This window comes from Amblyraja radiata, chromosome 23 (genome assembly GCF_010909765.2).
Source record: "Amblyraja radiata isolate CabotCenter1 chromosome 23, sAmbRad1.1.pri, whole genome shotgun sequence".
Classification (NCBI taxonomy): domain Eukaryota; kingdom Metazoa; phylum Chordata; class Chondrichthyes; order Rajiformes; family Rajidae; genus Amblyraja; species Amblyraja radiata.
In genome coordinates this window covers 18,999,522-19,013,416 of record NC_045978.1, presented here as the reverse complement: position 1 = coordinate 19,013,416, position 13,895 = coordinate 18,999,522, and the positions used below count along the sequence as shown (strand labels likewise).

Here is a 13,895-nt window from a genome sequence, read left to right as displayed (position 1 = left end):
ACAAACTAAGAGTAAGATCTAGATCAAAAACGACTTGAATTTTGGATAGAAGAGGCTGACATTTCCTTGGTTGTCCATAGTGGTGTGGGTTTAATGTTTTTCCAAAATCACTTTACTGCTACCTGAAGTGAGTGCTGTTTCACTGCCAGTAGGACAGAGTATGCATCTGCTTCCTATCTGCCAATTCAGGCTGTTTATGCCTTGAAAAGTAGATGATGCAAGGTCAAGTCTATGGATTAGAGCTCCCTGTAGCAACCTCCAATCAACAAAGTCCTTCTTGCTGATTAAACATAGAAACATAGAAAGTAGGTGTAGGAGGAGGCCATTCGGTCCTTCAAGCCAGCACCGCCATTCACTGTGATCATGGTTGATCGTCCCCAATCAATACCACGTGCCTGCCTTCTCCCCATATCTCTTGATTCCTCTAGCCCCTAGAGCTCTATCTAACTCTCTCTTAAATCCATCCAGTGATTTGGCCTCCACTGCCCTCTGTGGCAGGTAATAGTAAGATTAAACGAGAACTTACCAGTTTGAAGTTTGATCGTTATTTTATGAGGAGTGACGTTGAGGGAATACGTGAAGAACCCCGCCAGGATGCATGCGTGTCATTCTTCAAAGCAGCGGTGTGAAATCACAGATAACTGTAATGACTAAACATAGTAAGATTAGAGAAGAGATACCAGTTGAGTATATGATCAAGGGTGGGAGCGGAGGGCACGTAATCCCTCAACGTCACTCCTCATAAAATAACGATCAAACTTCAAACTGGTAAGTTCTCGTTTAATCTTACTATTTTACTTCGGAGTCACGTGTGTGACTACGTGAAGATTTTAAAGCTCTGTGATTTCATGCCATGGAAACGGGTCCATGCATCACATCTGCCTTGATTATGGGGAGAATAGAGTTAACATCATTAGACATCAATACGATATTGAGAACCCAACGATAAAAATATTAACACCAATTATTGCCCCTATTTATGGGGTAAATGATATTACAGAACTTAAATTTGTTTCTGCAAATGTTCCATGTTCAATGACTGGTTTGTTATAAAGTCGTTGGAAAGATTCCTCCGTTGACCATCCTGCTGTCTTGAGGATTTGGTCCATAGGAACGTCCAACTTCATAGCTGCCGATGTAGCTGCAGCCCTGGTGGAGTGAGAGTTAAAAATGCTAGTGTCTACTCCAGCCTTTATTAGGAACTGTTTTAGCCATCTAGAGATGGTCTGGACTGTCACTATTTTGAGTGGCTGTTTGTAGCTGATTAAAGTGACATATCTTCCCTCTGATGATCTTAGTATACTCCATATATAATAGTAAGTGTGTTACAATACAGAGACGACCATCTGTCGGGTAGGCCCTGAATTCTGTTTTTAGGCCTGCTGACCCCTGTCTGTTCTGTTTGACTATTTCATTGATGTGAAAAGTTAAATTTCCAGATGAATAATCATGTTGTCCAACCTTTGTTTCCGTTGTGAGTGGACCCTTTGTGCCGTGACCAAGGCCATCAGCATGACTGTTTTCATAGTCAGTTTCTGTAGGGACAGAGCTGTAGCTGAAGTCCAGTTTCTTAACATGGTCAGTACAATGCTCACATCCCATATTTGGGAGTACCTGGTTCTTGGGGGATTAATATTAAAATGCCCCTCATGAATTTGGTTACCAGGGTGTGTCCCAACAGAATGCCGCTCTGTTCCTTGCGACAGGTATGTTGACAGAGCACTTCTGGCACAGTTGATGGCACTATGACTGAGTCTCTCATCGTAATGGAGGCTTGTCAGGAATTCCAGAACAGACGGGATGTTCATAGATCTGTGGGTGATGATTATTGTTGTGACAGTACTTCCCATTTCTTGATGACACCAAGTACTGATTTTTTGGGGGACTGTCTGTGGCCCGCTGAAATAATTCCACATTCGGTCCGTCAGTCCCAGGTGTAGAAGAGGTGCTTTCAACTGCCACTGCCCCAGGTTCTGGTTCCCAAGAACATAATTCGATAACTGGTGAGAGCATGGATGTGAATAGGTCGTTATCTGGTGTTCCATACCGTGCTGTTCCAGCAATACATTTTTTATCCAACATCCATACAGTGTTCTAGACTTAGCGTGACCTGTTGTCTACCATTAAATTCAGTTTACCTGGTAAGTTGGTAGCTGATATCCAAATATCTATCTGGATACACTATTGCCAAATTGTGTTGGCCAGATAGTCACATGATGTCGATATGTTTCCACCCATATGGTTGACATATGCTACCACGGTGGTGTCTAACATACTGGTGATATAACCCAGAACAATATGACTTAAAGCCATGGCATGCACTCACTTCCCCAGGTATTTATGCCCAGCGTTTGTAATGATGCCTCCTGTGTATTCCATCTCCCCCACAGCTGGAGATGGAATTAGTAGCATCCCAATCCAAGTGCCCATCAGTATGTAGTTCCATAGACGGGTAGCTGTTAATGTTTGGATTGGAACAATGCCTAATGTTATGTTTCCACCATTTTAGTACCATAGTGGCCTCTGTTGGTAGCTTCATAGGTCTGTCAGAATGAACCCCATAATTTTTGAGTGCACGCATGATTGCGCTCAGTAATTTGATAATGTAAAGGTCCAATTTATGTGGCTGGAACACAGCCACTAAATGCCAATTATTCTACTACCAGTCTGATGGATGGTTTAGTTTACTGCAAGCCTCCATTAAGGCTGTACCCTTTCTTACGGCAAAGTCACTGACATGTGAACTGTGTTAAGGGTGAACCGCAGATGATCTATTGTGTTAAATACATCTGTGGTCACCTCCAATGAGTACTGTATAGCAAGCATATTTTAATACGATGCTTGCCATGTAGTACCCTAGGATCAATACTTTTGCAGTAACAAAGGTTCCCATCTAGTAATGAATATAAAGTACGAAAGTATTCAAATTAGTCAAATCTATGATGATGTGGCAACCCCCATCTATATTATGATAAAGATTTTTGGACACGAATCCCTGTGATTCGTGTTGGTTGTCCTCCATTACTCCTATTTTATTTGGGCACTGTAGTTCAGCATGCGCTTTTGATTATTTCTTTGCCTGTAAGCATGAACATTCAGATCGGTACATGCTGAACTGGAGGATTATGTTTTGAATAATTCTATGGTATACCCCTATACTTCTGAAATATAAGTGTCAGTAGTAATATATTCTATGCATCCAGATAGAACTATAATCTCCCACCAACCTCGTAAGGAGCCAGACCCACCTTCCTCCATGGTTACTATTAGTAGGTTTGTTATTATTTCGGCATCCTCCGTGGTCGTTGAGGTGCCGGTGTCTGGATCTGTAGTTGGGTCTGTGTTGAGGGTTAGCGCATTCCCCAGGAAGTAGTTTTTAGACGTTGCTTAATGTGCCCCAGGGTTTCCCTCTATGTCAAGTTCTTTACCTGTTAAGGTAAGATGCCTCCAAATTTTAATATTGGAGGTATGGAGGTTCCAGGTTTGCATAGGCCTGCAAATTAGGGTCTAAAGCCTGTTGGATGGTACTTCTTCCTAATGCTGTTACTCGTATTGGTAGTTTGCAAAATAAGGCCAGTGCATCCTGGTGATCTAGTGTCAGGTCTTTTTGTTTATTGTGCGGGCGAACCCGTCCCGCTGTTAGGACTTTTAGAATTTTCTTTCGTTTCAATTCCCTGCCCTGCCATGTTTTCAAATACACTGGTTGATACTGGGAACATTCAGTGTTTTGCAGTTCCCTGATGGTAAATGTCTTCCAATAGGTTTTCTGCACCCCATGTGCACTAGGGGTATGTTCTGCACCCCTGTTCAGGTGCAGCCCAGAATTGACCCCCTATACTCCCCTCTGATGAGGGAGAACACTGTGCAGCCCTACAAGAGGTACTGCTGTAGGACTTACTAGCTGCCCCCTGTGACTAGTCTCCATCTCCCGGAGCCTGCCACTTACCTGCTCCAACAGCCGCTCCAGCTGGCTCCGATGCTCTCGGGCACACAACCTGCTGCTTGAAGCTGTTCCTCCTGCAGCCGCTCCAACGGTCACTGGCCATCGCGGCTGCTCCTGAAGCCGCTACTCCTGAGGCCGCACCTGCTCCAGTTCCTGCAGCCACTCCACCCGGCTCCAATGCTCACGGGCACTGACCGTTGCGGCTGCTCCTGAAGCCGCTCCTGCTCCAGCTCCTGCAGCCAGCCCAGGATTGACCCTCGGTGTTCCCCTCTGATGAGGGAGAAACACTGTGCAGCCCTACACGAGGTACTGCTGTGGGGCTTATTCCCTGCCCACTGTGGCTAGCCTCCATCTCCCGGTGCCTGCCACTTTGGGGTATTTCCTCCAGCAGCCGTTCCAACTGGCTCTTATGCTCTCGGGCATAGGCCACTCCCGGCTGCTGCTGATTCTGCAGCCGCTCCAACCGGCTCTAATGCTCTCGGGCACTGGCCGTCGCGGCTGCTTGAAGCTGGTCCTCCTGCAGCCCCTCCAACCGGCTCCAATGCCTGCGGGCACTGGCCGTCGCGGCTGCTTGAAGCTGCTCCTCCTGCAGCCGCTCCAACCGGCTCCAATGCTCTCGGGCACTGGCCGTCGCGGCTGCTTTGTTCCCCGCTCCCAGCCGCTCCAACCGGCTCCAATGCGCACGGGCACTGGCCGCTCGCGGCTGCTCCTAAAGCCGCTCCAACCGGCCCCAATGCGCACAGGCACTGGCCGCTCGCGGCTATTCAGAGTCGGACTCCTCGGAGTCAACGACCCTGTTAGCTTTTGCTTCCCTCTCCCGCCCGGCTTGGCCGGTGCGGGAGCGTAGTCGGGTGCGAATTCGGGCACAGCTTTTCCCATTACGGGAGATTGGCGTGCCATTGGCTGTTGCTGCCGGCAACTCCGCGGTTCTCCCCCGCCAGCTTTCCCGCAGCCTTCGTGGATCCGGTCCATGTCTCCACCTAAAAGGTAAGTGGAAGGAACGCAGAGTCTTCTTACCTGCTGTTCCCGACTTTCAAATTCTGGAACGCAGAGTCTCCTTACCTGCTGTTCCCGGCTTTCAAATTTTGCCGCTAAGGGAACGTCTTTCCCCTGCTGTGACTCGTTGCAATGCGTGTAGCGATATGACACGCATGCGTCCTGGCGGGGTTCTTCACGTAGTCACTCACGTGACTCCGAAGTAAAATTCCACAAATTCACAATTCTCTGGGTGAAAAAGCTTTTTCTCACCTCAGTCCTAAATGGCCTCCCATTTATTCTAAGACTGTGGCCCCTGGTTCTGGACTCACCCAACATTGGGAACATTTTTCCTGCATCTAGCTTGTCCAGTTCTTTTATAATTATATATGTTTCTATCAGATTCCCCCTCATCCTTCTAAACTCCAGTGAATACAAGCCTAGTCTTTTCAATTTTCCTCATATGACAGTCCCGCCATCCCAGGGATCAATCTCGTGAACCTACGCTGCACTGCCTCAATCACAAGGATGTCCTTCCTCAAATTAGGAGACCCAAACTGTACACAATACTCCAGATGTGGTCTTACCAGAGCCCTATACAACTGCAGAAGAACCTCTTTACTCCTATACTGAAATCCTCTTGTTATGAAGGCCAACATTCCAATAGCCTTCTTCACTGCCAGCTGTACCTGTACACCAACTTTCAATGACTGGTGTACAAGGACACCCAGGTATCGCTTTACCTCCCCTAACCTAACCCCATTGAGATAATAATCTGCCCCTTTGTTTTTGCCGTCAAAGTGGATAACCTCACATTTATCTATATCATACTGCATCTGCCACGCATCTGCCCCCTCACTCAACCTGTCCAGGTCACCCTGCAACCGCCGAACATCCTATTCACAGTTCACACTGCCACCCAGCTTCGTGTCATCCGCAAACTTGCTAATGTTGCTCCTAATTCCTTCTTCCAAATCTTTAATATATATGGTAAACAGTTTCGGCCCCAACACCGAGCCTTGCAGCACTCCACTTGTCACTGCCTGCGATTCTGAAAAGGACCCGTTCACTTCTACACTTTGCTTCCTGTCTGCCAAGCAATTTTCTATCCACGTCAACACCCTAACCCCAATACCATGTCCGTGACATCCTGGATCCTGGCACCAGGGAGGCAGCACACCATCCTTGAATCCCGTCTGTTGCCGCAGAAACCCCCTGTCCGTACCTCTCACAATGGAGTCTTCAAATACTATGGCGTTGTCTGACGTCAGCCTCTTTGGTTTTGGCTCAACAGCACTTTTTGCTTCCGAAGCCAGTGCGCCGCTCAGTGTGTTAATGTCTTCTGTCCCGACAGCTTCTAAGTGGGTGAACCTGTTCACAAGAGGTACAACACCCGGGGATCTTTGCATTCCATGTTTCCTTCCGCTTCTCACCGTCACCCACCTTCTCTCTTCCAGTACCTTAGATGTAACAATCTTACTGTAGGGCTTGTTGAGGAACGACTACGTTTCTCGAATGAACCTGAGGTCATCCACTTGCTTCTCCAGTCCCCCAGCACGGTCCTTCAGGAGCTGTACCTGGATGCACATCTCACATTTGTAGCAGCCAGAGGCATCCAGCAGTGTCCTTGACCTCCCACATACTGCAAGCATCACACTGAATCAGCTTGCTTGACATCTCCTTCTTTCGTCTCTCCATCTCCAGCGTTTGGTGTGGCATCCTCCCTCAGCCTCCTCATTGAAGACTCGCAGCAAAAGACTCGCACCTTTCTCACAGGGCACTTCCCTCGAGCAAGTCTTGATTATATCAGATGCTAAATTGCCTAATTGTCCAATTTACCAATCTCCCAATCTAATTGTTCAGCCAATCCCCACACTCACTCCTAACCTTCCTTCCTCTGATGAGCTTGGAAGTATGTGCTTTGTCCGACCTGCACTCAAAGACTGTTAAAGTGCTGTTTGTCCTCCTTTTAAACCTGCACCCAAGACTCACCAAGTTCAGCCAACGGTCGTTCTCACTGCTGCTTTGTCCATTCTCCTCTCAAGCTTTTTGTGTAGCCTCCTCCCCTCAGCCTCCTCACTGAAGACTCTCGAGCCAAAGACTCACACTTCCCTCACAAGGCCGCTCCCTCATTGCCGCTCCCTTAGAGCAGCCTTGCTCTAAATGACTGATAAACTGCCTAATTTACCCATTTACAAACCAAATTCCTCAGTTTTAAACAGTTTTCCCCCTGTGACATACTCACCTTTCCCACGGGTTTCTGCCAATCAGCTCTTCTCCCTGCTTCTCTTTGTTGCTGCTTGTCCAAGATCCACGTAAGCTCTGGGCTAACTCTGGCTGCTTTTTGGCACTCATTTTAAATTGTTTTCCCCCTCTGACTCATCTTTCTCATGGGCTTCAGCCAATCAGCTCTTCTCCCTGCTTCTCTTTGTTGCTGCTTGTCCAAGATCCACGTAAGCTCTGGGCTAACTCTGGCTGCTTTTTGGCGCTCTTTTTAAACTGTTTCCCCCCTCTGACTCGATTTTCCCACGGGCTTCAGCCAACCAGCTCTTCTCAGGAATAGCAGGAGTCAGGAATAAGTCAGGAATAGCACAGAGCTAAGGCAGATGAAAAATATTGTGCACTAGAGCCTGCCTGAAGTAGGTTGGAGGAGGTTGTAGACTTGTGACGAACATATACCTCCATACTTTCTTTGTTAGAATACCACATTCTTTCACTAACAGGCTGTGTTTTTCAGACTCTCTGGAAAAGAGAAGCAGGTCGGAGGTTTTGACCTGATGTGGAACGATGGTCCTATTTATAGTGAAGATGTAAATTTCGAAGGAGGCATTAATCTCATTGCTAACACTCACTTGGGTAATAATGCATTGGATTTTATTTTGTGCCATCTGTTAGTGTTTGATTTCCTCTTTGTAGAAGATATATAAATAGCTTTCTTCTCTGTCAATGAGCCTGGATGTAATACCATACTGATATACATATTGGTCTATCTTACTGCGAGGATCCCTGTTTGGCGAATGGGAAAAGTAGTTTAAAATCAACTCACCTGTCCACAGCCCTGAACTACATTGATGTTGTTTTCATTTTGAAATGTGTAGAATGGGTAGAAATGTACATTAACTAAACCTTGCAAAGCTGTACTCTTGAGCATCAAGAAGGTACTTTATTGATACTAATATTTTTAAATGCATGATATAGCAGATTTCCGTATTCAAAGAGAGATCAGTTGCACACAGTACCATATTGAGCAAATTGACTTTCGATAGGTGTTTCAATAAATGAACCATATCAGACTGATTTGCAAACTTGAAGCTCGGGGGCATTTCATTTATTGTTTCAAAGCACTTTATAAAAGGAATATGAACAATGAAAGTGAATACATTGTATTACATTGTACAAATTACATTGTACCTGTACTATGTTTATATATTCTGTTGTGCTGCAGCAGGCAAGAATTTCATTGTCCTATCTGGGACATAGTTGAGCCCACTAGGGAAAAGGCAATGCTGGATTTGGTGTTTTGTAATAAACCAGATTTGATAAGGGAGCCTTAAAGTGAATAGAAACCCGAAGAGCCAGTGGTCATAATATGGTAGAATTCAGCCTGCAGGTTGAGAGGAAGCCAAAGTCAGATGTATCGGTATTATCATTGAGTAACTGCAGAGGCACGATGGAGGAACTGGCAAAAGTTATTTGGAAGGGGAACCAAGCAGAATGGATGATGGAGTAGCAAAGGCAGGAATTTCTGGATAAAGACAGAGCAGGCCCACAAGTTAAAATTCTGAATCTGGGCAAGGCCAACTTTGATGGTATAAGACAGAAACTTGCTAAAGTTGATTAGAGTAGGTTGTTTATGGGCAAAGGAGATATATAAATCACCATTAGACTCGGGTGTTGTGCCGGAAGACTGAAGGGCGGCTAATGTGTCTCTATTTAAGAAGGGCTGCAAGGAAAACTCTGGAAACTATAGATCAGTAAGCCTAACATCTGTGATAGGCAAGTTACTGGAGAGTATCCTGAGCATGTTTGCATTTGGACAAACAGGCTGATTAGGGATAGTCAACATGTTTTTGAACGTGGGAGATCGTGTCTTATGAATCTGATTGAGTTTTTTGATGAGGTAACCAAACCGTTTGATGAGGGCAAAGGCATCAAGGTTGTTTTACATGGACCTCAGCAAAGCATTTGCACGGTGGGCTGCTTTGGATGGTTAGATCACATGGGATCCAGCGAGAGCTAGCCGATTGAATTAGGTTCATTGAAAGAAGCAGAGGATGATGGTGGAAGGTTGTTTTTTGGACTGGAGACCTGTGACTAGCAGTGTGCCTCGGGGATCAGAGCTGGGCCCATTGCTATTTGTGGTTTACATCAATAATTTGGATGAGACATGATTAGTAATTTTGCTGATGACACTAAAATGGGTAGTATCATAGAGAGCGATGTTGCTTATCAAAAATTACAGTCGGCTGAGGAATGGTTAATCGATTGTAATACAGATAGGTATTCCGAGGTGTTGCATGTAGGGAAATCACACAGGGCAGGAACTACACAGTGAAGTACACAGTACCTTCAAAGTGGCATCACAGCTAGATGGGGTGGGATGGGGTGGGTCAAAAAGACTTTTAGTACATTGGCCATCATCAGTCAGGATATTGAGCATAGAAGTTGGGATGTTATGTTATAGTTGTACAAGACATTGGTGAGGCCACACTTGGCATATTGGTGTTCACTTTTAGTCAACCTGCATGTTATTAAGCTAGAAAGAGTACAGAGAAGATTTACAAGGATGCTGCCAGAACTTAAGACTTATGGGGAGAGGTTGGCAGGCTTGGAGCACGGGAGGATGAGAGGTGATCTTATAGAGGACTGTAAGGTCATGAGTCTAGTAGACAGGGTGAATGCACAGTCTTTTACCCAGAGCTGGAGAATCAAGAACCACACGACAAGAGAGGGAAAAAATGTAATAGGAACCCGAGGGGCAACTTTTTCACGCAGAAGATGGTGGGTATATAGAACAAGCAGCCAGCGAAGGTAATTGAGGCAGATACGATAGCAACATTTAAAAGACATTTGGACAGGCACATAGATAGGAAAGGTTTAGAGGGATATGGGTCAAACACAGGCAGGTGAAACTAATGTACATGGAGCATCTTGGTCGGCGTGGGCAAATTGGGCTGAAGGGCTTGTTTCCGTCCGGTATGACTTTATGACTCTGACACATGATGTTTTGAGACAGGTGTTCTTTGTTGATGGATCCAGTTCATGTTGCCTTTGGTTTGTGTTTTATTTCCAGGCTGCTTGAATGATAGGGAGATGCAGTTGTGGCATCTGTTAAAACCGCTCTCTGCCCAGAAGAAGTAGCAGTGAACAGTTTGTGGAAACAGATGAAGAATGTATGCAGTCTAATGCCTCGTCCCACACCTGGCTAGCTAATTCCTCAAATCTAATGTAGAGCAGGATAGTTTGTCTACAGTTTTAAGTGTGCTCCTGTTATCAGTGGTCCTTTGCCATTGTTTGATAGATAACACTTTAGAGATTAGTTATTCCTGAAAACTGTGCTGTACATATTTTCTGTAACAACTAAAAAACAAGTGCACTCTCACTGTAGGTTCTCTTGACTGCTCACTCCCAGTATATAAATATTCAGCACAAGATGCCCTGGTTCTATGACAGAAACATTAAATTGAATTTGTATAAGAAAAACAAATGTCTTGGCGTACAAGTAAACTATTCGGGAAGTTTGCAATGAAAGATTCAGTGGCAATAAATGCGTAGTTGGCAAATAAATTCCCCGATGTAGAGGCTGGTGGGGGCACTGCATCAAGGGCCATTGTCCCATTGTCAGTACAGACCTGTGTTCACATATGAACAAGGACGAATGCATAGAATACTTTGAGATCACCTGCATCTGATGTGAACAGCACTGTAATGGCTTTGATAGCATGTCCCATGGTCCTGCCTCCACCACCTCCATTACGCTGGGGATGGTGGCCAACTTGATTTTGAAAGAGGCTTCTGACCAGGTTTCCAAGTGAAATCTGTGTTATGCAATCAGTTGGTTTAAATGGGGATTGAGTCCTGCACTGTGATTCAAGCTCTCACTGCCCACCATAAGTATTGTTGAGCTGCTGGTTAGAAGACTACAGCACAATGCCCAGGGTTCCTATGGAGCTGTTATACAGGGTATTATAGAAAGAACAGTACAGCACAGGAATGGGCCCTTCGGCCCATAATGTTTGTGCTGAATATGATATCAAGTTAAATCAATCTCATTTGCCTGTGCATGGTCCACAAATCTCTATTCCCTGCACTTCTATGTATTTATCTAAAAGCCTTTTAAATGCTACTGTAGTATCTGCTCCCCCCCCCCCCCCCCTCACCCCCCTCCCTAAGCAATACGTTCCAGGCCCCCACTACTCTCTATAAAAAACATGCCCCACACAATTCCATTAAATCTTCCTCCTCTCACCTTATAACTGTGCCCTCTAATGTTGGACATTTCCACCCTGGGAAAAAGGTTCTAACTGTCTACCTATTTATGGCACTCATCATTTTATATACTCCTGTCAAGTCTCCCCTAATCCTCTGACATTCCAGAGATAATATTCCAAGTTTCAACTCCCTGTAGTTGAAACCCTCTAATCTGGGAGTATAATGGTAAACCTTCGCTGCACCCTCTACAAAGCCTCAACATCTTTCCTGTACTGGGGCGACCAGATTTGCACGCAATACTCCAAATTTCTTGTGGGGGCAGTTATCCAGAATAGCACACTGAGGTGACTGTTTTTACCTGTGATTATTATCCAGTTCTTTTATGTTGGATATATCGGAGATTGGTTGAGCTCTTAGGATATAGGAAAGGATTTTCTCTGAGCACAGAGGGAACTCCCAGAACAATGGGAAGTGCGATGTTCAGAACACTGCGTGAACTGTTAGGCAGTTCACTAGTAGAGTTGCTGCTAAAGATACATATGATCAGTGGAAAGATATTGACTGGGTTGTTTAAGACAAGGAGACATTCAAAACTCTAGAGGATTTGCTACCCAGAACAGGTGTGTTTAGTACACCACAAGAGGTTTGGGCAACAGTTTATGTCCAGGTATTGAATGGCAATGGTCTGGACAGACGGGTAATAAACAGTTCACTGGTGGAATATCTAGTACTCTGTATTTGGTCAGGAAACCTCATGTAGTATTTAGCATGATTCTGAGCAAGGAACTGGAAAGGATTTCCCAGGCCCCTGAGAAGAGAGTTTGCCAGAAACTGGTAGCCAGTCAGGATGATTAAGTTATTATTATTGTTCAAGATGGGAGGATAGCATTTCCCCAGGACGTTGAGGGAGCTAAACTCTTGGCTACTTTTGTATGTGATTAATTTTTCAGGACGTAAAGATTGTTGGCAAGGTCAACATTGATCGTTCATCCATAATTGCCCTTGAAAAGATGACAGTAAGCTGTGTTCTGCAATCCCAAGGAAGATACTAACACAGCACTGTGGTTAGAGAGTTCCAGGATTTACACAAAGATTAGTGTGAATGACAAAGAAAGGGTAATGAATTTCCAAGTCAGGATGGTTTGCAATTTGGAAGTAGGTTGAGTTTCCACTTCTGCCTTGAGCAACCAAACAGTCTGAAGGTCTTGATTTAGAAAAGGCATTGTGGAGATAACTTCATCAGCTGCTGGGTTCAGCATTTCAGAAACCATTAAGCATAATCAAATGGTTTCATCAACAATCCTCACGGGAAATGCTTTGTACAACTCGAACCTGATTGTCATAAATGCATTGTTATCTCTAATGGTCATTGCATAATAGCATTGAGTCTTTGACACTCTCTTCAGTCATAAGTTTCAGCAGATGAGTTATCTACTTATTTGCTGCAATTTGTCTGTTATCAAAGGTCCAGCAAGGTGAAACGTTTTTGTGCTAAACTTTGATCTTAATGTATCAGTTGTTGCATCGAGCTTTATGTTATATAGAGCAAGTGTTAACATTGTTGATCATCACCATTTCTAAAGGTGGAGGTGATGAGGACTGCAGGGCACAGAGCAACATCGGGCATCCATGATGCTTTCTTTCCGAATGAAGGAATTACCCATGGTCATGTTATTGAATCTTGAAGGTTAAAAAATGGAGGTCCCAATTGTGCTATCATTAATTTAACTAATTAGAACGCAATGAACACTTTACCGGAAATACATTGCACAGCTCAGTATATTGCAAGCAAGTACCGTACCTAACCCATCCAATGGTTTCCTCTGTCTGCACACCAGAATGCTTTCATCTGGAATTCCATTAATATGTGAAAGCCTCACAGCTAGCTAAGGTCCACGAGAGGCTCCGCAGAATGTTTCCTCTGAGGACCACTGAGATAACTGTTTTTAAAAGACTAAAGGACAAGAAAAATCTGTTGATATAGGATGGTACAATGTGATAAACCAGCAATTTTAAAACTCCTTTAAACACCTGTACAATTTCACATCTACTCACTAATAATTTTTTGTGGGAATACTGAAGTTCAACATTTGTATAGTAGAGTCGAACACTCATTTGCAGGAACGATGCAAAATCATGAAATAATAATAAATGATTTCCAAAGCCACCTTCATCACTCATATAAATAATTATGCTGGAATCAATTGGTGAAAATATTGTGAACAGCATAAACCTAAGGATTTAATTTATCACTTTTAGGTAATAAAAAGTGGTTTACTTGAATTTTATTTTACCCTGAAAAAAATCGTACAGGTGTGTTGTATTGTGTATCTTGTAAATAAATCAGAAATGTGTATTTACAATTTCATTCTTTTTGCTTTGACATTACATAATTTGCAGATAGAAGACATCTGACCAACCCCATTTTGCTGTGTGATGCATCATTCTGTGGCAGTGAACTGTTGGCAGTAAATTTTAATAAATCAAAATGACATTGTGAATATTGTAGTTTTAACTTGTAACATAGTTGTATTTTGTAGAGACT

General features: G+C 44.3%; 1 protein-coding gene across 3 annotated transcripts in view; it reads left to right on the top strand.

Annotated features, from left to right (window-relative positions):
* Positions 1-13,619, top strand: part of ttll9 (tubulin tyrosine ligase like 9) — a 36,311-nt gene extending 22,692 nt beyond the window's left edge. The window contains exons 13-14 of one of the 3 annotated variants that reach the window (XR_004415447.1): positions 7,642-7,774; positions 10,212-11,222. Coding sequence is in view for 2 of the 3 variants with exons in the window: in XM_033041651.1 (XP_032897542.1) it covers positions 7,656-7,774; positions 10,212-10,279 (187 nt within the window). In the remaining variant the exon portion in view is untranslated. Of the gene's footprint in view, positions 1-7,641; positions 7,775-10,211 lie in introns of all 3 variants that reach the window. The other 2 variants (XM_033041651.1, XM_033041652.1) reach the window with 2 other exon arrangements.
* Positions 13,620-13,895: the final 276 nt, after the last annotated feature.